Below are 27,066 nucleotides of genomic sequence, written 5' to 3'. Positions count from 1 at the left end.
AATAAGTTTACACTAAAAATAATATTCTAATAAATTAACAATTAAACTATAGTATTTTATGTTAAGTTAAAATGTATTAGTTACATTAAAATGTATTGCAGTTCATCAATAGAGCTAATGTTTAATTGGTATAGACATGTTTAAATGTTAATGTGAAAATGATTAAATGTTATCAACTCAATGGTTACAGCCAAAATAAAAAAAAACCTCCAAATACTGTTTTTTATTTAATGTTTAAAACTATAACTGGAACTTTATTTTATTACTTAAAGTAACCACTAAAGAAACCGGATACCTGTATTGAAAAAACAAAATAAATATCCATGTACATAGTTCGAGTATTTTTTTTCTACAATAATAACTTCATAGCAATAGTATATATTATAATTTAAAGTAAAAATATAACATACCTAAACAATTATAGTATTTATAAATTTTAAATATCAGTAATATGAATCTCAACTCTAACACTATTTTCTAGAACTAATGTAGAACCTAATATTATTGTTATTAAAAAAAACCGAAATTACCTAAGTTCCAACAAGAGCGAGCGGTTAGCTTAAAATTTATAGGTAATAGTTATTTAGCGAATTCGGGAAACATCATAACGGATATCCGGGTATAATGTAAAATAAAATTATGTCGTCGTACCTATTCAACAATCAAACACAAATCTGGAATGTCCTTTAGGAATTTTTGAAACACCGTGATAACACACAATGCTAATTACAATTTGCATGATATATTCTATATTATATTTTTTATTCAACTAATAAAATTTGATTTTACCGAAAGCCGTTCTCTTGTTTGTCGTGTTGTTGAACAATATATATGTGTAATTGAGAGGAGGAGGGGGTTTAACACATTTTCACTAGCCTATATTGGCGTGCACAGGAAACGGATTTTTGAACAAGAATAATTTAATAAAATTATCTATCGCTTAATTTCTAATTAACGAGAAAAACACCCGTAAAAGACGAGCACAACGTAGGTAAACCACCCTAAAAGCAGACACCCCCAGCTCACGGGGTAGGCGTCACAGGCACACGCCTATGTGTTTTGGGCTAAAAGTGATTATCGTTTATTAAAATATGTATAATGTGTTTTCTCTGCAGTGCACTGTTGTGGAATTACAGCGGAACGTCTCCCACGTCTGACACGTGCCAGCTGTTGTCGAGCCCCTCGTGAACACCGCCTATGTTGGCCAACATCTCCAGGTTGCATTCGCTATGCTCAGGATTGCGGTTAAGGTCTCCCAAAGTGCATACAGTGGATGCAGGCGATGTGTCGCAGTCGCGGAGAACGTTCGTCGATGATATCATCAGGTCTTGTTGACCGGCAACCAGTTTGGAATTGCCAGTGACCGTATCGCATTCCATAGACCCGTCCGGATGCGCAGGGATTTTCAGGAACCGCTTCCACGCCGAACGGAACTGTGACAGAAACCATTATGTTACAACACGATTATTATTACTGTAATTCGATTTAGTAGTTATAGCGTGTGCTGTCAAATACAGACGGAAATATTGGCAATGGTTATTATTTTGGTATTAAGAGGGCGTCGCACCGCCCGTTTTTAAGGAGTAAAGTATAGGCAACTTTTTACAAAATCTTAATTTAAAGGTAAAACTTCGATGTGTAATTATTAGTTCACAATAACTAGGACTTTATTTTGGTAGTTCATTTATTTTTTGTACTATCACGGCATCCTTGAAAGTGATTTAAAAATGTTTTTTCATCTGTATATGTTTAAGCAGACTGAAAATAACTCGCTTAGTTTTGGTTTTAGAGTAAAAGCACCCATTATAAAATTAAAAGAGAACAACATTCCGGAGGGCAAGACGGTGCGTTTTTTTCATTATTCCGAGTATAACGCTCAATACTTAGTTCAGAAATAACGACTATTTTAACATTTTTAAATGACTGTAACTTTACAAAAAATGATTTTTTTTTTTTAAAACGCACCGTCTTGCCCTTTGGAATATTGTTTTCTTTAAATTTTATAATGGGTGCTTTTACTCCAAAACCAAAATTAAACGAGTTATTTTCAGTCTGCTTAAACATGTTTTTACCACTGAAAATCACCGGTGCGACGACCTCTTAACAACGTGTCGCGGACGTTTCCTAAAGGCTTTCTGAGTATGTTTATAACATTTGATACATTATTTTCGAACTGTGTCATCTTCAGCGTTAACCGCAGACTGGTTTTTATTATTTTGTATTTCTCACATGCACTCACGGCGCACATAGACTTATACTACATTATGTAGTTTACATTAAAAAGGCTTCTGTCTTGTTGAGAGTTGCCACTTGCCGATATTTCTTTTAAATTTATATTATGAAATAGGAAATATCAAAAACCCACCTGTGTATTGAGGCCAATATAAATGATTGGATTGTAACATATACTCGATTTGGCGCACAAAGCTGGTATCATGCTAGCTGTAGGGCTTATTCGAATGCCGGTGAAGGCAATCAAAAGAGCTAGTACGGCGTACGGCAACCAAGCAGTTAAAAACGCCAAAATCATAACGGCTACCATGACAGCTACCCTGAACTCCGCTTTGGTCGCTTGACCGAGGATTTTCTCAGAAGCTCTCTGTTGGAGTCAAAGGCAAATACAATATATATATATATATATATAAATTTGTCAATTAAACGTTAAAAGATATATAATATTCATTAACTAGCATGTTAATAATAATCGATTTTATGCAAAGTCCACTAACCACTTTGCTAAAGTTTAAGTGTAGTCCCTTTAATTAATTGATATATGAATTCGGTTGTAATTATTCTCCGCGAATGATGATAAACTTTACTAACATTAAGCTAAATATAATATAACGTTAAATGAATTACTTAATGAAAAGGCAACAGTAAAATATTTAATTACAACGTTTAATAGATTTTTAAAACTTTTCAGTTCTAAAGCTGTAATATTCAAATACTTGTTTAATTGGTAGCTTATCATAATTTTGTAAACAGTAAAACGTTGTTTAATAATATTGTGCAAATAATAATGCGCTATACAACATAATATAATATTATTTTCAAAGTTTTGCATTTATATTTTGACGAGGAACATTCGTAGCCCGTTACCCGCAGGTTAACTTCTTTTATACACTATATATTAAAATATAATTGTTTTATTCATTTTAACGCTTACCTTTCTTACAGTGACCACGAGGCCTATGTATGAATAGACAATGACTATGACCGGTATGAATAATCCGAACAAAAATATGTAGATTACATAATAAGTATGTTCTCCGCTTTCCCAGTCAACCGAACAGCTAAAAAACATAAAACACTAATATAATGATACAAATTAATAGTACCAGTTTTTCCTATGATTTATTTGAGGCCGTTTAGACCCATCGCCGCTTCCACTATGCCTCTATCCAACGCTAATCTTTCTCCATCTCTGATTCCTAAGAGCTTCTCCTAGAGCTTCCTAGATCTTCTCTGACTCAGTCGCTCCACCGCTGTCTTGGCCTTGTTCGATCTGGCTTACTCATTGTGACCTTGTTTACTATTCTACCCTCCGCTTTCCACACATATCATGCCCAGCTAAGTCTTCGTCGACTTTTTAGAACATCTACCCTATCGGTTTCGTTAAACAAATCCCTTCCTTAATATCTGCATTCGTCCTTCGTTCGTATTCTTTGTTTTCAGTATTCTTTTTAGGGCCGAAAATCCTCCTTAATATTTTCCTCTCAAATGTCATTAGTTTCTTCTCGCATCTGCCTTCTTTGGTATGGCCCCGCATGCATATACTACAATAAGCCTGACCAGGGCTTTGTATAGCCTAATTTTTGTTCTCCTTGATAGTATTAAAAAAAAAAAATAGTTCTGACTAGAACAGCGGTGTAACAGTGAGAAATAGCACTAGGTATCTTTCATAATAGTAAAAGCGGACATAATATTTTTTTTGGTTGTTGTATCGGTGTTTTCTACACAGATACAACCTAATCTAAGTACATCTACCTAGTACTAATCCCCCCTTATCTCGAAGAAATCTTGCACACATGGCACAAGCCTGCTCCAGTCGCTTCAGCCAAAACAGCAAGTAATAAGTATGTTTATATTCGTTAAATTATTAAAGTTATTTACACAACACGTTATATTCTTAGGAACAAAAACAGTCACTTACTGTCTGTAGATTTTTTTTATGTAAAACTGTATGTTATGCGCCCTGCATTATTTCTAGTAGAGCTTCCCTCAGGGATAAATTCCAGAAAAAAGTTGTCTTGATAAATCCTATACAGTATTTTCAGCTAATTAAGAACTACTAGATGAAAATACTCAATTTTTTCTCTGAATTAATAATACAAATTGTTATAAAAACCTATTTTGTAATTTTTGGGACTTATTATTTTCTGTTAAAATAGAAATATAGGCTAATTTTATTTTTTACATTTCATTTGGCTTCCATTAAATTTATATCCAATTAAATTTGTACTAAAAATCAATGATCTTCATTAAGCTAGCATAAATTAATTTAGTTTTAATCAAACCATTATTTGGGGACTTGGCGGCACTCGTTCTCATCGTTCAATTTAGTTATAATTTGCCATGTTAACCACTATATTATCTTAGTTCGTTACAATTTTTATTTATTGATGTTTTAACTGTTTCATCAAAACAATACGATTTTTGAAAGTTTTATATAAATATATTAATAACACATTATTATCATTATTTTTCAACTGGGTATTCTACGGAAGACGCGTCCGGTTAGAAAGATTAATTATCTGATAATATTCGATCGAGCGTTATTTTCGTATTCTGTAAACGCGTTAACAGTATAGTAGTGATTTTCAGTAGTTTATTTATGTCATCGATATTTTATTTGGAATTCGCTTTGGTCTTTATACCTGATGTCAGCCGATTCTTTCACATAGCGGTTCCATCCGAACAATGGCGGTCCAGTCACTATGAAAGCGTAGATCCAGATGCCGGCAATAGCGTACAGCGCTGTCTCTCTTGTCAGTCTCCGGGAGCTGAATGGATACCGTATCATCAAGTACCTGTCGTACGCCAATACCGAGAGTGTTGTTATCGATGCTATACCTATAATAAGTATCAATCGTTTAGAAGAAAAAAAATCAGAAAGCATTTTTTAACAAAAATCTTCGGCGCGGCAATAGTAATCTAACTGTCTTAACATAATGTAACATCATAAACTTAAGCACATGATTTTTTTTAAAGAAAAATGATGCCATAGCGGGTTTTGTTAACTATTTGTGCTAATATATATTTTTTTTTATATATTTTTTGTTCGTGAAATTTCAAAACTCATCTTGATATGAATGATTTCGATTTAATCTACAACGGCGATTGTTGAGAAAATCAGTTCAACGAAGGTCTTAATTATACTAATGGTTCCGAACATAACTGGCTTCTCTGCTCTGCTCCAGGGATTTGTTCATCCGTTTGAAATTTGATTATTATAATTATTAGCTTTTCCGCTGATGAAAAAACTGTATTACAGAAGTAGTAAACTATACTTTTATTATACTCAATTTATTAATGAATAAATTGAGCTCATATTATCTATTTAAACATTACGTTGGATTACGATGGTACCTAATATATTCTATAGAAGCTACGCTCTGTTTTCCTAATTCCTATTATGCGATTCTTCTGAAGTGTTCATCAGTATATACCGAGAAGTCGAAAACACAATACTAACGAACTACGAAGTTTAAAGATATGATTGAAATCAACGTTTTGAATTTGGAATGTGCATTTGAAAACTCAGAGATTTTCAGAGAATACATTATTTTTCCCTCAATAACATTGGTGAACTATGAAAATCTATAATATGTCAAGATATGACCAATATTTAGGTTATAAGTAAGTGACTTCACTAGGAGAGGTAGGTTTGTCGGAAAATAATATAGGGAGGGGGAATTGATAAAGTTATTTATAATATCAATATGTTGGACAAGCAGAGCCACGGGTTGTGGTTTTAAAACATTTGAAAGATAGGATGTTAGTAAGTCAACTTTGCCTTAGTCAGAACTATTAAAACAATTTGAATAAAATAAATCTTGTTAACAAAGAGAATAAAATCTTTTCTTTTATCTAAGTTTAGTGAAAGAGTTTGAATGTAACATTGAAAATTAATAGTTTTTAACATTTAATAATTATTAAATTAATTTTAAACTAAAGAGGACATTTCACTATTAAAGTCATTATAATTTATTTAAAACTAGTTAAAAGGTTAAACTAACTTAAATTTACCCTATTTACCCCTTAATGCCTAACCGTGAATTTTAATGATATAGGTATTAGGTTTAAAGGTGTACACTACTACACTAAATCCCATGAAAAACCGTAACAGATTAAGTACAGGATTTATCAGTTTAAATTTTCTAAGTTTATATTGTTCTGTTATGTATCTTATTGCTCTAAAATAAAATCTAGTATAATACCAATTAAAACTATTAATTAACATTCAATTAGTAATATTAATATATATTTTATTTCCGTAAGATCATTTACATTGGCTGAGCAAAAAAAACAATGATTTTAGTCCGTCGGAAGTTAGTTTTCGTAAATCACTGTTGTCTCGTCTCAATCAATTTGAAGAAAACGTTAACGCGCACTTTTTATTTGATATATACCTAATTGTAACATTTATAATTACTGACCCAATAATGCGTTAAAAAATCCATATAGAATACATAGTGTTTGGCCGAAAATCCACCCTTTAGTGATGGCTGCAGCCAAAGTTACTGGATTTCCAAGTATAGACACTGCAAAATCCGATGATGCTAAGTTGAATATGATCACATTTTGAGGGGTCCACAGCTGTAATATTTAATATTGTAATGGTAATGTTCAACTATTATATTATAATTTCTTTAGACAATATTTTAAGTTTATTTATTTGACTAAAACATACATACACGATTTATGCATTTATTATTAACTAGTTATTGCCGCTTACAGAGTGTGTAAGCAGTGAGAAAGTTTTAACTTAATATTGATCGATGCTATGTTAATGTTTAATCAGTTTAATGCACATAAAGGAATTAACTAACTTCTAATCTAATTGTAAGTTAGTACATCATATTATTACTATTTTAAATTAATGATAGATAGGCAATAATGTATTTGACCCTACAAGTAATCCCACTATAGACAAAACTCTATAGTTTGACATTTCGAATAAACCTAAACAAGTCTACAACTAATTAACAAACGTGTATAAGCTTTTGATAAAATACATAGGCATCGAATAATTAAATATTATTTTATGTTTTAATTATTATTAGGCACTTAATTGTTTGTTGAGTTAATTAAATAATATTGCACTACAAAACTTCTCGAATAAAATATAATATATTAATTAAATTTGTTTTTTAATCACCTGTGGGTCTCTAATCATAATAAATATGACACAGGCATTGAACAAAAAACCGACCACTCCGATGATGCTTAACACTGTGGCAGCACCTAGGTAGGTGGCATCTGAAATAATCTGTTGCCGCACGTTCTCTTCGTTCATGTGGACACATCATATGACCGCATTGGACGTGGAGCATCAAATTTAATCTAAAAACCATCTAAAAGAAAAACATAATATTCTGGTTACTATATTCGTAATAAGTACATACAACACGTAAACATTTATTATTTACAATCAATAATAATAGTATCAGATCCTTCTTAAATTGTAATACATTCATATGTAGAGTAAATAAGGGACTTCAGAATTTACCTACTTTAACAAATAGCCGGTAAACGGTAAAAAAATCCGAGGACATAAAGTCTAAATGGCATAATATCTCATAATAATATAATGAATTATACAAAAGTAATTCAGCCAACAATTTATAAATAAATAATGTTAGTCCCCAAAATAAATATGAAACAAATAATTAAAAATAATAGAAATATTTTGATAATAATCTGTATCATACATACTTTCTTGTGTTGACTAATACGTTATAACTTATACCAATGGCTCAGTATACACATTTTAGCCCATATCAATCAAACAGACAAGAATTTATTCACAGATCTAAATGTTTTAATATATACATAAAATATAAGTAATAAGTTATTTGTTATAAATTCCCAAGTTGAAAAATGCCTAATGAACTTCGGCATATTTAAAAAAATGATTTTTTACACTAACAATTTTATATATCGTACATAATATTACACATGTAACGTGAGCTACATATCACATATTATTTTTTAATTTTGTCTTTTAGTTTGTAATCATTAGTATACTACCATTTTATTAATATATTATTTTATTTTCTCAGTTAAGAACGTTTAAACGTAAGTTGTAGCGAGATAATATTACATATGATGGAATATATAAGTTTTTAGTTTGTATTGTTAGCATTACCTACACAATAATATTACAAATGGAAGATATTATGTACTAGACGGAGGGTTTCTCCTTTACAGAGTTGTATGGCAACTACTCCAAACATTTCAATCGATTTGTGATTCATACATTTATTATGTAGAAAAACATTTTAGTTCCGATAAAATCATTGTATTTGATGGATATCAGTAAAGAGCAAAAAGCATCAAAAACTCAGAACGACTCGTCGAAAAATAAACAAAAAGTGTGCCGATATTTTATTTGACGACCATATGGTCATTTGCGTTACAAAAAAAACTTTTTATCAAATGATAATAATAAAATTAAATTTATAAAAATGCTTACAACAAAATTCATACAACATGGATTTATTGTTAAAGTTGCGGGTGATGATGCTGACACATAATTGTTAACAATGCGATAAATGTATCAAGATGTCATCCTAAAGTTATTTTATTTGGAAAAGACATTGACTTGTTGGTGCTTCTTGTAGCTATAACTCCGAGAGAAATAATATTTATTTCTAAAAACCCAGTTCTGACAAAATAGAAAAAAAAATGTTTAGTTCTAAATTTTTACAAACTTACAATGAAAAGATAAAAAATAAAATATTGTTTTATCATGTGCTAACTGGCTGTGATTCAACATCTGCTTTATTTCAGAAAGGAAAAAAAATATATTCGATTATTAGAAAATCAAAAGATTTAAGTACAATTATTTCCGTGTATAATAATCCCTTTTTCTCGCACGATGAAACAGCAAAAAATGGAATTAAAAGTTTTCAAAACTAAAAACTAACAATGATATTGTATGCTTATCAAGTTCATTGTAAACGTGTAATATAGTACCTAACACAAAGCTGTAATTGGTATAGCTATATTTTTAAGAATACCTCAATTGCTTGCATGTAAAATATGTATGTATATTGTATAATAAACAAAATTATTGTTTATTATGAAAAAAAGGCGTAAAAAATAATTTTTTTAAATATGCCGAATTTCATACTGATTTTTTTGTAAAACTATTAGTTAAAATAAAGTATAAGAGAGCTTTTTAGTAGGAAATTATGTCATAAACATTTTTTTTTAATATTTGCAGTATTTTTTAAGTTTTTGACAAAAGTACAACATTTTTAACTTTCCGAAGCTTATAAAAAAAGCTCCAGTCCGATCGATGGGGACTTTTAGTATAAGTACATAATATACCAATAAAACTTGGTTGGGAATTTTTTCCGCTAATTTTCCTTTATTGACTGGCCTATATTAAATAACCATTTTCTTGTTTTTGCACTTTTAGTACAACTTCAACAAAGCGCTATAGAAATATAAGACTTATAAATCGTAAACTTATAGTACAATTTTACAAATCAACTAAAGCGCATTGCATAAGAACACAATAAAAACCAAACATCACTACTTATATTATCATTACAACTAGTGGTATTCATATTTGCATATGCAATGACATTTATTTTTCCTTTAATATTTGTAAATCATCACATGCATGCAATTAATTACATAAATCGGTTACGATTGCATAATTAATATTAATTATTAAATGGGCTTACATTGGAAATTTGTGAATCGGTATATTATAATATGTCTAAAGAATATTTCCCAGTGGAGAAAAGAGAAGCAACCGGAGAAGGTATTGATTTTACATTAATGTGTTTAAAAATGTATCATTTATTAGGTATGCCTTAATCCGACAAATCTATATATATTTTTAAAAAAATATAAATATTTTTACCTCTAGCATACCTAAGTTATTATTTCTGTGAATCTGTGGATACTACTTTATTAGATGTAATTTTTTGTACAAAAGCATAATTTTATGAGTTGTGCGCATAATATGAGAGTAATAAAATCACACTAATTAAACGTTAAAATAACCTATATTATGTTTATTTCTTAAACACATACTATTATACTAGTTTCAACGAGTTAAGCGGGTTTTACAATTTATTTTACATTTTTTTTTTTATAACAATCATTTTGTATCCACTGGACTGATATATGCAAACTCAATATACTCAATATGGTATGCAAATGTTGTAGATCAAAACTCGTGTCAAAAAATAACAACTCTTAAATCAAATATAGTGATTTAGTAGTAATTATTTTTTTTAAATATTTTTGAATGTTATAAAGTTTTCAAATCAACAAAAGTAATTATTTTCTGACAAAATGCTAGAAAAGTAAACAAAAACAAACGTCTTCTATCTACAAAAAAGATAGTTGAAAATTGACTGGGTTGTCTGGATTGTCTCGGTTCCTAACTAACCGCTTCATTTAGTGCACCACTAGTACCAGGGTCTCAGCATGTGTGGAGTTATGCCGCCTAACCTTGTGCTACGGACATTACCGTCGACCGTCGTTGTGTTGCATGTAACATGGACGTATGTGACTCTGGTATGGTGCTTCCTTGTTATTAAAGAAGAAAAATCAAAAAAAAATAATCGAGAAAATTGTTTTGATTTTTCGCGATTTCAATGTTTCATAATAACGACCGCTGTATACATAATTTCATTGTTGAAAAACCTACACAATGCAACGACAAACTCAATTTATGTAAAATATAACACAGTTCATAAAAATTAAAATTAGTATTGAAATAATCAACGAAGGTATGGAGGATTTTGTTCAATAATTCAGTTTGGGAACCATATTTTCTTAAACTTAATATAATGAACTTTTCAATGTTTTATTCATTATAAGGTTACAGAAAGGAAACAATTTTTTGTATTTGAAACTTAGTTATAAAAGACTTAATTATAAAAGATATTATAGCGGTTTAACGAAAGTTGTTACTTGTTATCAGTTTTGACCGAAAAGTGTACTTGCTTTACTCTTAAGGTTTAGTTACATATGGGCCAAAAGAGACGCCACCCAGGAAACATAATATGTTTATTATTCCTTTATGTAATAATTTAAATTTGAATCAGGAAAGTTATTATTTTAAAATCTTTTTACAAATTTCTTTGTAATAATTAGCATGAATGAATTATAATTTCCCGGCTTGGAATTTAATTAAGTAATTTTAAATCGTATTGCAGTGGCGTACATTCAATCTTGCTCTGGGGGGGGGGGGGGGTTGTAAAAAATAACACTATTTGAAATGCATTTTGGTAACTATTTTGCCCATCTCTGATAATATATTAAATATTAATTAATATAAATTAATAATCACAATAGTTATTATTGAGTTATCAGCTATTTATACACCTTTTTAAACAGTTTACAGTAAAATAGCTAGGTATATAAAATGATTGTAAATTCGTATTTTTAATATCAGAATAGGTGCGTTTGAGCATTTAATAGTTAACAAAAGTCAAAACACTTAACACTTAATAGTTAAAAATAATTATTAAATTATTATTATTTATTATATTTATTTACTTCAAGTTCTAAATTACTTCAGAGAGTAATATTTTAACAAATATACAATAAATACCTAAAATATATTACTTATTCACATTTTTTTTTTTTGGTCTGGGGGGTTTGAACCCATACCCCCCTCCCGTAAGTACGCCACTGTCGTATTGTGCTGCAATATATCAAATTAAGGTTACTTTTTTTTTATAAAGAAATACGGCGATCGTAGTTATTTTTATGAACCTTGAGTCGCAGAGTATGCAGCTAAATGCTAATAATTACAATAGGTAGGCGCACATATTATATTTAGTCTATTTCAAAGAGATCCAATATATACTCAATGATAATACGTCCACTAATAAAAAAATTGCACAATGTTCTTATAATATGTTCAACACAATGACACCTAAATTTAGTAAGTTTCTAAACCTAGGAAATTTATTGGTTTCTAATGTTCTTTTTTACAATATTATTTTTACGCTACACTGTGCAGTGTGGAATCTACTAAATAAACATATTCATGTACATGTAATGCGAACTTAGCCGAACATAGAACAAAGTAAAATATAAAACTAAACATGAAGCTTTCTAACTTATTTATCATAAAGTTAAAACAATTATTTACATAATACATTGTAGAACACAATTTTAACAATGATTACAAAGAACTGATATCAATTTTATAAACAATTGCCCTATTGCGCCTTAACTCCCGCTTGGATACTATTTTTTTTATAAGTTTTAAGTAAATTCAATATTAATAATAAAATATATAAATAGAAATATGATACAGTATTAGTAGAAAAACAATAGTGAACTAAAATTCTAATTATTCAAAAAATTGTTATTTTATAGATTTTTTATTCAGTGTTTATATTCGTTAGCAAATATTCTTAATTTAAATACATACTCGAATTGACAGTTTTTATTGAAAATTATTTTTTTTAAATAGGGTCTTGGCTCCAAAAAACAAAGAAACAAAAATTCATAAAATTGTAGCCTATACTAGACTATTATTGAACGAATTCGAGATTTTAAATCGAATTATTTATGAATTAATATAATTTTTGATAACATTTAAATTTTTTTTTTAACCATAAAAAGTAGTTAGAAAAACAATTCCACAAAAAATTATAATTTGTACCATTAAGTATGTATTGTACAATATATACTCAATGTTTGTACGTATTAACTGGTAGTTGACTCGCTTAATATACCCTTTCTCTCCGGCCCTGCTTTTTAGAAGAGCATAAAAACCGAAAAGAAGGATCATACGTCATAGGTTAGGCAATTATAACCCGAGTAATTTATAAAAACAAAGATCGAACGGAATTCTTTCGTTGGAACAACTTGATGCAAAATCAGATTCTATATGCAAAACTATGGCAGTGTTGCTTGAAAATCTTCATTTTACAACTAACGTTCGGCATCACCCAAACCCCAAAAACCCTTAATTTATCTATGACATATTTCAATGGGACCAGTGGCGTGCGCAGGAATTTTGTATGGGGGGGATGCCATAGGCTAGTACAACGATTAACGAAAATGTATTTCAATCTTTATTATAATAACAAAAAAATATTCACAACAGTATTTATTACTGTTTGCTATTGAACTGATAATATTAAGAATTATGCATACTTTTAAAGAATTATTAAATATTTGTATTTACTAAGTATTACTAATATTTATGAATAATAACACTATACATATTAGACTTATTAGACGTTTTTACTTTAACTTATTATTTAAAAGTTGAAACATTAAACTTAACGAAATTTAGCTAATAAAATACATATTCATAAATAACGATGTTATTGATTATCACTATATAATATAAACACAGTACACAACAAAGAAACTACATTAATTTTCTGATTTCCACCAACTTTATATGTATAACCACGGTCCACGGGTAGAGTGTAATTGTCGTTACTGGTTAGCGGTTAATGATTGTGGTATCGCTTATCAGTTATCACTACAGAGCACATATTTGCGATGATAAATTTTGTTTTTAACGTGTATGTATAAATACATATTATTTTGAATTTAATAAAGTTAAATGTTAATTGCATGTTGATGAACTGTCATGTTTAAAATATAAAAATAAGTGCCATGGGGAGGATATATTCCCCATCATCCCTGTATACGCTACCGATGGGGGCCATTGTATATTATGTTATATGGACGTCGTTGTTATAATGCTAATGCACGCTGCAGCGATATTTTTATAAAGCGGTGGCGGACGGTGTTTACAGTTTACGCGGTGTCGGACGTGGTTAAACGGCGGCGCGCCGTGCACAATGATTGGCGCGCGCACATAGGCTCCTGGTATTCGAGTGAAATGTCGGCGCCGCGAGTGTCTGGTGGAAACCCGTAGGAGCACCGCGGACCGCGGCGGTAGCATGCGACGGCTGCGACCCTACTGAGCGGCGTACGCGTTCGCTGACACAACGCAACTCGAGCGACTCTCTCTCCTACGCGGCCGGCCGTGGCCACGACCGGCCACTCCTGCGGTCCTGGTACCGGATCTACGGGCATGCATTTCATATGGGCGGTTTAAATGATCCGAGGTTTTGAAAATCCGAGGGAAATTATTATTGCGCCGCCGCCGCCGCACCGGTTAAACGATAGCGCGCGTGCCGAGGCCGAGGCGACCGTCGAAACGTGTAAATTTGAAGGGCAGCCGTTTGACTTTATTTTCCCCTAGACCGGGTCAGTTCCATTTTGACATGTTCGGTCGCAGGCGAGGTCATAGGCGAATTTTTCCCGCGGGATGCTTTTTTTTTAGTAAGGTAGACTCGGTAGGTTTGTGTAACAGGATCTCAGAGGTACAGTGTTGGCGTCTTGACGCCGCGCCGCCCGACCGAACGCGACGCCGCGCCGCCTTATATCTATGCCTATTGTAAATAATTACATTTAATATACTATTACCAGTATGAAGCCGTGAAGGCCATATCATTTTATTCAGATTCAATAAAAATGTGTTAAAAAGTATGTGTATCGAGTCTTTGGGATTGTAGAAGTAGTAGTGAAAGTGGCTGAAAGATAGAATACTCGTACAAACAGTGTTAATACGTATATGCAATGCAAACATTTTGAGTTCAGTAATAAATTATTACGGTAGATTAATAAATTTAATAATTGAATTAATATTTTCCGATGTAAATCAAATGCAAAAAAAAAACATGGGAAGCACATAGAGTTGAGCTAGCTATTTGAAATTTTAGAGATCTCTTATTTGAATAAGCTGCTATCGATGGAGTCGTAGCAAAAATAAAAGCATGAAAAAGAATCTAATATTAAATTTTAATGTAATGTTAAGAGTTTTTTGGTCGAAAACAACTCATTCGATTTTTCACCGTACGCTAAAACGCGAAATCCGTTCATAGTTTTGAAAACGGATACAGATTGTACAATACTTCCTTGGTGTATCGATGGAAATACATTTTTAATTTTAATTTTTAATATTATTGTAAAATTCATTAAAAAATTTTAAAAACATCATTTTTTCTCAATGAAACTATTAATTAACTAAAAATAATTTTCAAGTTGTGTCTCGGTTCATACCGTGTACATTTTATGAAGAATCAAAAAATGTTTTAAAAACTTAATCGGAGTATCTTTAGGAACGTACTGTTCAAGTATGCTAAAAAAGCTAATAAAAAAGAGATACCTCTTTCCGGTGTTAATATATAATATGTTGACAAGTTTTAGCTAAATGTTAAGTTTTAGTGAAAAACTACCTATGCAATACGCCTTAAAAATTACTAGTGAATAGGCGTGTAAAAATTAAAATTAAATTATTAAGTACATAATAAAATAAATCGAGTGTGTATACTTATATAATATTTAACCGAACGCCACAGAAATATTACATTTTATTATCAATGACCATAGTAAATAGTGTGCGCTTTGGTATATAATTATTTTGTCGTCTAATGACAGATTACTCTTTTTAGATGTTTTGGAATGCTAAGACCACTCTTTAAATCTAGAATCCTCTCAAAAAAGTAAAAAATAACAATGTATAAGTCCTTGTCAGGCCTATTGCTTTATACGCATGTGAGGTATGGCCCTCAACAAAAACGGATGAAAAAAAGCTAGCAATATTTGAAAGGAAAATACTAAGACAAATATTTGGCCCCAAAAAGAATGAGGAAACCAATGAATATGAGCGTAGAACTAATGATGATTTATATGAACTATACAACCAACCGGACATAGTAGCAGTAATGAAAAGCAAAAGAATCGGATGGGCAGGGCATGTCTGGCGCGCTGAAGGAAAAATATTAAATAAAATAACCTCATGGAAACCAAACAAAAAGAGATCCCTCGGCCGATCGAGACAACGATGGAGTGACCGTGCACATCAAGACCTAAGGTTGTTAGGAGTAGAGAATTCGGAAGAGATGGCAAAGGATAAAGAACGATGGAAAGAGGTGGAAGTTGCGGCAAAGGGCCTTAATGGCCTATACTAAGCCAAAAAAAAAAATTACTGTACGACTGAGCAAACTAATGTAATATTAATTAAAAGTGAAATTAATTATAATATAACATTATGTTATCCATCGTATAATAAGAATCGAAAAATTGGCCGAAGAATCATAAATAGAGAACAGTAAACTCAACCGATTGATGTGAGTTACTAATTAGTATACTATGTTGAAAAATTCAAAAACTATGAACGAAATGTTGTTCAGGAAATGTTAAATTGGGAATAATTATTTTATTTAATGTCTATTTTTTTTTTTTTTATAAATTTCGGTGTGTGTTCAATACGTGTTTGTGTTTTATTTTACAAAACATTACTATACTAGTAAATTACAATAATTGTATTCATTACTTAAAATTTATATTAAAACACTTATTGTTAGTTTTAAAAATGGATGTAACGTTTATTGTAATTTACAACGTTATAATATTGTTTCTTTACTTTTGTTTTTAATTATTTTAGTTGGTCGTGACTATATTGTTGGGTTTATTTTCACTCTAAATTCTTCCTTTGAATCGCAAATAACTAAATTACGATTTAACGTTAATTTATTTTTAAAAATGTTACAGCTGGATGAATTTTTTCCCTACTGTGAGAGACCGTATATATCTACAACAATTTATAATAGTATAGTATTTTGTGCAAGTGCTTTGCTCGACCGCTGCGTTTTTGTGCTGTGTCCCTGGTACCGGGTTCTTTCGAATTTCGTTAGTTTTGTGTCGTTGACGCCGTTGACGGCCAATGACAGGCAAGTAGCACAACACTCGACTCAAAACCGATTCGTATTGCCAAATCAAATTTTCCTCAATCAAATGTTTTCGATTATTAGGAGTTGGAAAACACAAGGGCACTCTCAGCCCAAAGCTTCTTACACGGGCACCAGGGTAGCAGTGACAGGACGATGATCACTATAATGATAACTACAGTTACAACAATATTTTAATTATAGTGTATATAATATAGAAGTGTATGATAATATCCTGATGTTTAATAATCTGGGATTGATAACGTTTTCAAGCCAAAATTTACATTATTCGTTGTAACAAAATATGTTCACTAAAAAGAATTATAGTACGATTTTCTTGTAGTTTAATTGATATTTAAGTCAATTAATAACATTTTAAAGTTTTATTACTTTTGGAACGATGTGTGTAAACATTTCATTCCAGGAACAATAATTTATATCATTCCAAAAGGGATCATTTACCTTAAAAATGTATTTAATTAACTTTTGTTTTTTACAAATTTAAAATTAGGTAAGCTGTCAATACATTATATTGTTATTTTTTTAATAAACATTTTTTTCTATTTATAACAAAAAATGTAAATGTTGGCTTGAAATCTTTATCTGTCTCTGACTTTAATATTATATTGTACGAATAAATTGTGTACTTAGATCTCTAGAGACATGTATTTTTATTGTAATTTGTTATTACATTTAAATGTATGAGGCTGCCACACTATCCGTATTTCGGCCGTAAAACTCGTGCAAAGACAAAGACGTAATCGTTGTAGAATTACAAAATGTTTACAGTACACAGAGAAAAACTTTACTTGTGTCGCAGCGTTTTTTTAATAACTTGACTCCCCCCCCCTATTTATCATTTCTTTACTATTAAAAATAAATGAGTATTGTTATGAAAAAAATTAACATGTTACGACACATGAAAAGTTTTTCTATGTATTTTGGAAATTTTATAAATGTACGTACTACGAGTGTTGCCCTCATATAAGTGTCCCGCGCAAAGCAATTTTTAATTAATACAATGGTAATTTTTACTATAGAAATTGTTGTGATAGTCTGACAGAAAAAATACTGTACTAATAATTGGCGTTAAATTGTATAATTACTCATTAGTTTAATACAAAATGAATGATAATTAGCATATTCTGTTAATCTCACTTTAAAATTTAATGTACCATTACAATATAAAAAAAAAATAAACCTGTACATTTTTTGTTTTAATCTTTCATATTTTTTAGCATGATTTGTTTTGTTTTTTGTTATTTGACACCTATTTGTATTTGTATAAACCTATAAAATACTGATACTTTACACGGATATTCGACACTCTTCAAATTAAACTTGATCAAATTTCAGTTCTTTGGTAAGGTCAAAAAAAATGTATGAAATTATTACGTTGTTCTGTACTCTCTTTTGATTTTAATGAAATAAAACTACAGTAGGTTAGGTAAGATGTATAAAATTTACATATATAATACATAGGGGCTATAAATACTATTTTATACATTATAGTTGTACATTATAACGATGGGTTTTATAAAAAAAAAATTATTAACTTAGTTTAGTATCTAATTTAAGATAGTTCTCTTCATTAGTGAGATAACACTATACTATATACGATACGAAGAATACTAATTACAGTTAGGTGCAAATTGACAAGTGCTTGTCTCAGGGGCTAACAATTTTGATGAGTTCATCAAGTTTGTAGTTTTAACATGATGATTTGTTGTTCGAACTTTGTCAAAAGTTCTATAAATGGAAACAATGTAAGTCGACTTAAACTTGTGATTAGTTCGGTACAACAATATTTTAGTAGGCATAATAATTATTTGTAGGGAATAGAATGATTAGCAATTAACAACGCTTAAGTTTGAACTACAATATGAGACTAAACTATAATACGGAGGCAGACAAGCCGGTCTACACCTGTTGCGCTGATTACGAAAATCAATCAACGATCGTTAATGAGTGTATAGTCGAAATCATTAATACTTGAATGATACTGTTTGTGCTGTTTGCGCGTTGAAATACTATTATAAGACGGATTATCCCATAGAAACGTTGCTTTCGATATTGCCAGGTGTTGACTTAATTTAACCGCGTCAAGTTATTTGTATCGTTTTCCTGACACAGCTTGTTGTTGTGTCCACTGGTCTTCCTAATAAAATTCGTGTGCATTATAGGTATCATTTCACAACAGTTGGTATTGTCAGATACCGAAATTGCACACACAGTTTATGCATAAGTACCGAATATAGTTATAATGTTATGTAGATTCAATTATAACCCACATAGGTTCAATGTACATATAAACACACACACACACACATTTACAGAAGATTATGTAGGTCCCCTACCACACTTTCTATTATAATTCGAATCGTTAAGTGTTTTTGATTAATCTGGGGCACTGAATATTAATAAACTAATAATACACAGTATAGCTTACTTGACAACGGCTTACTCGCGGTTAACTCAAGTGCATAGAAGTGTAATTATCATTTGAATGTTGTAGGCGTGTCAGAGATCTTAAACAGATTCCAATACAACACATATTTAATTAAGAGATAATGTAAACAAGTGTGTGAAGCCGTAATCAAGTCAAAAGCTATGTTATTACTGTACCCATGTTTTTATAAAGAACATCCAAGTGTGTTTGTTATACAAGATATTTAATTAAGAACTCCATAGAATATGCCAACATTAACGACTAACAACGGCGGTGTTAGATAACATCTGGTGAATTTTCATTTGATATGAAACCTGAAAAGTATGTTATGTTTCACTAAGTGACGTGTGTATATACACATTGTTGCTAAATATATTTCCAAGGTTCTTCATATAATATTAACTTCACAAAATGTTTATACTGAGGAACTTTGTATACAATTTGCAGGTTTGGTTTGCTGATTCAGAAATAGTTACCGAACTAACCCCCTGTCCCGGTATAAAAATGATCGAGAGCCTGCTTTTCAGGGGAGACAGCGTTCAGCCTTAGTGGCCCATTAAGCTTTAAAATCAGGGTTGGTTACGTAAAATATCGTTATTATTGGTAAAGACGCCGCTAAATACAGTCATTGCCCATGAATAATAAATGAATAAGGATTTTTCCATTTTGTAAAACAACCAAGAAATCGCAAAAAAATCATTGTAAAAAACGCACATATTTTATCCTAAGAGAAAAAGGTAAAACAAAACAAAAAAGACTTCCGATAAAAACGTCGATATAATATATATTATTTCTTATTTTGTAGAACTACATTGTATTACATACTATTTCAGTTAACAAGAGGTAAAATACATTTTCTTTGTGTTTTCAGTACTTGTGCATTTCTAAAATATAAAACTAAACAAAAAATCTATATTTACTATACATATATGTTTTTTTTTATAAAGAATAATACGGAAATACAATTTTCCTCTGCTTTTTCTATGTTTGAGGGAATTTACTTAGAACGTTTTTTTTTTGATAACAGTCATAATACTAAATAGTTTTAAAAAAAAACATTTACTTATAAATATCAATAATAATAATCTTGAAACGTTATGAATGTATACCAATATAAAGGAAATATTATAGGTAATAACTACCCCTCCGATTGGTATTTAATAAAAATTAAAAATACACGTCTGTAAGGCGGGTGACACACAGGGGAAATTTGTTTCGTAAAAATTTATTTTATGGAATAAGAAATTTGTTTTGTTAGTTAAAAACGTGTGTATTTAAATGGAGCAACACATACTGGTGTTTCCGAAACGTTATCTCAATTGTATTTTGGTAAGCAAGTTTCATGAAATAAATCATGTTTTGTTTCGCGTGTAGTTATTTCATCATTTAAAAAATAACCTACGCTGTTTACAACAAATTAAAAGCTATGTATATTACTTATTTATTTATAAACGCCCGAAAGCTTAGTGTATCAGTCCAAATTATAACTTAATAAAACAGTAAAAATTGAGGTATACAAAAGTTAGGTAAAAATTCAAATAAATTAAGAGAAAGTAAGGGTGGATTTTTTAATCCTGCACAGTTAGCAACTTAAATTTTATAACAGTTTATTGCAGGGTTCCGTAACGTAACGAAATATAACGTTATAAACTCAATTATTTCGTTCACGAATAACGTTATAATTTTTTTTGACCCGAGAACGTTATACCGAATAACGTTTTTAGTTTATTTGTTCCGAGAACGTTATAACGAAAAACGTTTTAAACTTGTTTTGATTGTAAATAAAAATAAAAAATAGCAAGAAGCCGTTTAAACAACGTTCGAACTACCTGTTTAAAATATTTATCCAAACTAACTGTAGGTTTTATAAATAAAAATAAAAGACAATAACAGTTTTTTGAAGTAATTGACTAGTTGTAATTTAGTTAACAAATAGTATTGTCACTTTCAAATATTTTGCAATTTGTTTGTACATTAGTTTTTATTTATTATTCATACATTTTTTTTATCGTCTAAATGTTATCCAAATTTATAGTTTTGGAACTTAAAATTAGACTGGGAAGAAAACATTGACCCGGTGTATGTAAAAACAAACAACATAGTTAATAGTTAATACAACTTTATATGATTTCATATTACTTTTAATTGACTATTGACGATTATTAATTTATTTTATTTTTTAGAATACCATCAGCTCACCAGAGAACACTACACAACTCAAGAAGCCTTCCCCATTGGATATTCTTTAATAAAACGGGTTTTTATGTTATACACAATAAATATATACACTACTAATAAAATAATCTAATACATTATTTTACTTTAATAAACTTGAGTAGTAATGTAATATATGTTTGCTAACAAATACCACTTAAATAAAACACATATTATAGTCTCGTTAATCTTCATTAAGTATACAATACCAAAACTGATCGAGTATCGTTGACGTTGAATTTAATTATGGAACAATAACATATTACAAAACCATGTTGCCCTTTTTGTGACTTAGATGAGAATTGTAAAATTGATATTTTTCATAAATGTGTATTTGTTTAAACTTTAACTAAATTGAATGTATTTATTAAGGTATAGAAAAAAGTGAAAAATTCACACTGTACCTTAATTAAATAATATAAATATATTACGATGCACATATTAAACATAAACAACGTATGTAAAAATTATTAGTTATAAATGTTTAATACAACTACTCAAGTAAAACAATTATATATAATTCGTTTTACAAACATATGTTTTGTTTTTATAATTCATTTTTTACATTAAAATATTCAAATAGTCTGAGATTCATTAATCATAAGTTTTGTTAATTATGTGTCATTTATTCTGTTAAAAAGAATAATAATAATACTTGTAATATTTTTGGTGTTATTATTTGATTGATTCATTATACATTATATTATCATTTACCTTATTATTTTTTTTTCTTTTACTATAAATTACGAAATATGACTACCTACGTAGAATATTGTACATACAAATTTCTATCTTGTAAGAGCATGTAATATGCTGAAACATTTTAATTTAAATAGATAAAATTATTTGATCTGTAGACATCGATTTACACATAAATTCATTATAATCAGTCAAAGTAAAATCGAAACGAATAGAAAAAAAAACAAATGAGCTAAATGAATATTACACATCTTTATAGTAAGGATATATAAATTAATTTTCTAAAAATCAATATAAATTATTATAAATTAAATTATTATTGTGTTTATATTGCATAATGTTGGCTTAACTGAAACAACATTTTAATGGAAAATATAATTTCATAATATGGATTAGCATTTTAGAGCTTCTCGTAAAATTAAAGAGGGTCTGGTGGCTTCTGATAAGTGATGGTAAGTAATTTAATCGGATCTCCAACGTCGTCAAATCGTTTAAAACGAAACACAGAATAACAATTTTCTGTTATTTTCTGATTTGACAGGTGTGTCCTGGCTTTTATAAATCATTCCGAAGAGATCATCTAAGACCAAAAACCGACTATAGTAGCGCTCAGCGCTAATTGCGGGCTGAAGAAGTTTGGGTACGAGAAGAAGACGTGATCCTGTCGACGGCCTCTTAGTCGCCTCATACGACAGACAGGCGAGCTCTATGGAAGTATTCTGATCCCCTATCCTAGTGGAATGAAAACTGGGATTCTGATTTGACAGTAAATTTAATTTAAAATAAAAACAAAATGCTCTAAGACCGTTTTCGCGAATACAAATATATAATATACTTGCATCAAATTACTTCATAATTTAAAAAATTAAGTCTACAAATTTATATAGTTTGTTTTTTTTATAATATAGTAGCTAAATAATAATTTACAATTGTATGCATTTTTTTTTACAAGTTTTTTAATGAATTTGTTATAGTAATAAAGTGAGGACAATATAATATTTTGTATCCAATAATAACTCCTATTACTTGGTACCTACTCCAAATTAAAAGAACTCCTAGTGAGAGTATGACTTCATCATAAGGGCCAGTATTGTGCGCATAGTGGTTATAATTCTTTAGTAATGAATGAACTTTAAAAGTCATACAGGTGCACTTTGGATTATATAGTTTCGACGATGTGGTTTTATTAAAGAGAGTTCTACATCACAATAATGGACAGAGGTATTAAAGAAAAATGGCTTGACAATAAAATTTTAGAGTTGAATTTTAGTGAATAAAGTGGAGGAAATAGGAAGTAAAGTCGCTTTGTTAAGAATGGAGAGTAAACACAAATTATGGGAAATGCGAAAGTAAGGTAAATGAAAGAAAACAAATTGAGAGAGTATGGGTATGTTAAAAGATGAAAGAAAAATGGAATAGCAAAATGGAAATAAGATGGAGGGATTTGTAGTTATATAGTTCCGAAAAAGAAGTAAGCGGAGTGAATGAAGGTATTGATAGATTTGTAGAGGGGAGGAAATTGGCTAAAATTAGTCAAAAAAGGAGAAAAGTTATATTTTATGTAAAAGTGCTAATAATAGTAGATACTATATATGAACAGTTACTTTGAATACTATTTCCATTTGTTTATCTTTCGGACAGTGGACAATTATCAAAGTCGCTCAAAATTGTATTTATATTATAACATATCGAAAAATACTTAGGCTTTAGTAAATTATTTATACTAGTTTCTTAAACTCGACAATAATGTAAATTACTAAAAAGGTTACCACAAAATATAAGGTAATGTCGTAAAATATCTTACCTCTAATCTGCGGTTATATATGTATTATTATGTATTAACAGTATGAGGTCTACCATGTTGGAGAAATAAATAATATATATGATACTATACTTAATATAACTCTGCTAGCTTTCCAAAAATAAAATTATGTTTTATAATTATGTTAAAAATATGTTAATTATGTTATTATTTTTAATAAAATAATAACAATATATTTTTTTTCATTGTTTAATTTTAATACGAAATTGTATACTTAAATATAAAAAAAAAATATTATAATGTATTTACAATTTCAAACGACATCCTGCAGGGAGAAACTGCAGTTGATGTAGCAGAAAAATAAAACTAGTTACGCTATACCAACAACGTGATTACAAAACAAATATATGGTGGAGACACATCATAGTGGGATGCCTTACAGATGCCTGTAGAAATTATTTTGTTTAATAGTAAACAAGATTATAAAAAAAAAAAAAAAAACTATACGATCCTAATTTATAGATGCGTGTGAACAAGTATTTGATAATGTAAAAAAAAATCACTATAATAAGTGTTGTGTTGTTAGTTTTATTTTGATATTTTCAAAAATATTTTTCATTTATAGAGTATTGTAAGAATTGCGTTATTGCTACTCATTAGTCATACATTCTGTCTATTTTTTAACTTAAAGTCATAAATCTGCATCTCAAAAAGCAAAGAAGTGTTGGAATACTTGTCGACAAATTTTGAGCGAAAACTTTAATGGTATGATATTTTAAATTTTTGACTGCATAAAAGTAGGGTTATCACTTATCTATATTCTATTTCGTTCGAAGATTCCCCTATAAACCAATTTGGTACTATTTTGAAAGTTTTTCGGTAAGTTACACCGTGCCCAATATTAAAGTTGTTCTTATAGATGTAGTTGGAAGAGAGGTGAGCTTTTTGTCTAGTAAAAAAAACTATTTTTAAGCAAAACTGCGTACATAGACTGTAGTTATATCAAGTAGTTATAAAGTTGCTGTCAGTCCAGACATCGTGAAACATTTGATAATAAGGATATGACGGTGAAAACAAAATATTCTTCGACTGACGCATATATAGCTTAGACGAAAAATATCTAGAGATGTGGCTCAATTATTATAACATGTTCACAACTGATTTAATTCAAGTGCTCGTTTTTTTTTCCTACTACAAATTTTGTTATTTTAATAATTAAAAATAAAGACGACATATAACTGTTACTCACAAATTGTCATTTGTTTTTTAGCGCCAATAGGAGCGTGATGAAAATATGGCCGTAGTCTTCATTGTTTTGGATCCAATAGTAAAAGTATGGTGGTCCGTGTCGAGTTAATTAAGTCGATTCGATAAGTTAAAACAGATCGAGCGAGCGTAACACAGTCGGGCGACTGTTTTTTCGCCGATGCAACCCTTTGGATCGCCGTGGTGTAGTTAACTGCCGCCTTGTAAGAGCCACCGAGTGTACTGAGCATAAGATCTCTGCTGTTTAGGTCAATGTTAAAAAGCAGCGCTTGCTCTGACGGGCGGAGCTTATGCAATGACTATGACCTAACCGCGGGGACGTGCATTTCGGTATTAATGGGGTAACGGCTTAGTCGAAACGGCTTTTTGGTGTTTTGTAACTTGTAACGTATAATATTAAGCTATTGGACTTATTAACTGTACAAGTATTTATAACCTAAAATCGTAGTATTTCCACCCTACTCGAAAATTGGAGCCAGTATCAAGCTAGAAATTTGAATTTTTTAGGAGGTAGATTATTTTAAGTAGTGGCACTAGTACATACTCGGGATTAAGGGATATTATATTAGAGCAATCCATATTTAAACTTTTTTATATATTTTCTACCTGGCGTTCCCTCAATTTATTTGTTTATAAATATCGACTGAATTGAACAATGACAACACATGCTGCAAAGTTTTGGTAACACTAATTATACAAATGAAAAAAATAATAAACCAGCGATTAGTATAAGCTATTTGGTGGAACACATCATTGTGTTGTAGCCTAAAAAAAATGTAAAAAGCTATTTTCGGGTGCCCTCTCCTTAGCTACGCCACTGCTTAGTGCCTATTTATTTTACGATCGGAATTAACAGTTGATAAAGTAAACACTATACAAATAAAAAGGTTTTAATTTTGAATTTCTGCTTAATTGTTAAACCAAAATACATATCTTAACAATTATTGAAAAAAATTAGTAATTTACCGTTATCAATTATTTTAAATGTTCAGGGAGGCTTAAATATGAGTATGTTATAGTTTTTTTTTAATGTTATTTATAAATTACTTAATTTACGGGTTCAGTCACGGCTTGTTTTTTTGCTTTACAGCACTTTCTGAATTCTGATTACCGGCTGACGAGCTATACTGTAATTATATATCAAGAGTGAGGGTAGGATGGATGTTACTCTTCAAAAGATGTCTTAATTTAGGTTATTACAACCAATGTTCAATGTACTTATAACTATGATCTCAAGTAGTTGTAATAAAAAATGTATGGTATGAAGTATGTAGGTATTATACATTGTACCTATTTGTACCTATCTGCAGGAATCAGTTTTGTCAACTGGCAACAGTAAAAAATACAGTGTTAAAATAAAATAGTCTTGAAAATCGTTTGACATACTGTATTCCATACATAAATTTAGAATGACATATCATTTCGAGTCTGACTAATGTTGACCAAATGCAGTTCCTATTGTTTATGTTGACACGGCGTTTCAAACTTCAATTTGACAAAAGTGATGTTTAAAAAAATAACGCAACACAATATTTTAGCGAAGACAAACAAATTTGTTTAAAGCAATTGTTTTTAAAAAGGCATTATTAGCTTTATCTAATTACTTTCTTTGTTGATGAGATTACAAAAAAGAAGCTTGTACTTCTTTTAAACTTGTACGAGTTATTTGTATTGACTTATACTTCTCGTAAAAATAATTTTTAAGTATA

General features: G+C 29.9%; 1 protein-coding gene across 1 annotated transcript; it reads right to left on the bottom strand.

Annotated features, from left to right (window-relative positions):
* Nucleotides 1–317: 317 nt before the first annotated feature.
* On the bottom strand, nt 318–25,561 carry LOC126835313 (rhodopsin-like). The gene is made up of 7 exons (XM_050567810.1): nt 25,341–25,561; nt 7,382–7,577; nt 6,660–6,819; nt 4,878–5,073; nt 3,167–3,293; nt 2,366–2,599; nt 318–1,433 (listed from the first exon to the last, which is right to left on the bottom strand). The coding sequence occupies exons 2-7, from the start codon at nt 7,517–7,519 to the stop codon at nt 1,131–1,133; spliced, it is 1,158 nt and encodes a 385-aa protein (XP_050423767.1). The 5' UTR covers nt 7,520–7,577; nt 25,341–25,561; the 3' UTR covers nt 318–1,130.
* Nucleotides 25,562–27,066: the final 1,505 nt, after the last annotated feature.

The sequence above is a fragment of the Adelges cooleyi genome, unplaced genomic scaffold, assembly GCF_023614345.1.
Source record: "Adelges cooleyi isolate 19-005CV unplaced genomic scaffold, UGA_ACOO_1.1 ACOO_flye_CR_arks_rails_tigmint_CR_PRNA_23, whole genome shotgun sequence".
In the NCBI taxonomy this organism is placed as follows: Eukaryota; Metazoa; Arthropoda; class Insecta; order Hemiptera; family Adelgidae; genus Adelges; species Adelges cooleyi.
The sequence above is the reverse complement of the archived record's forward strand: the minus strand, read 5'-3'. Positions and strand labels throughout refer to the sequence as shown.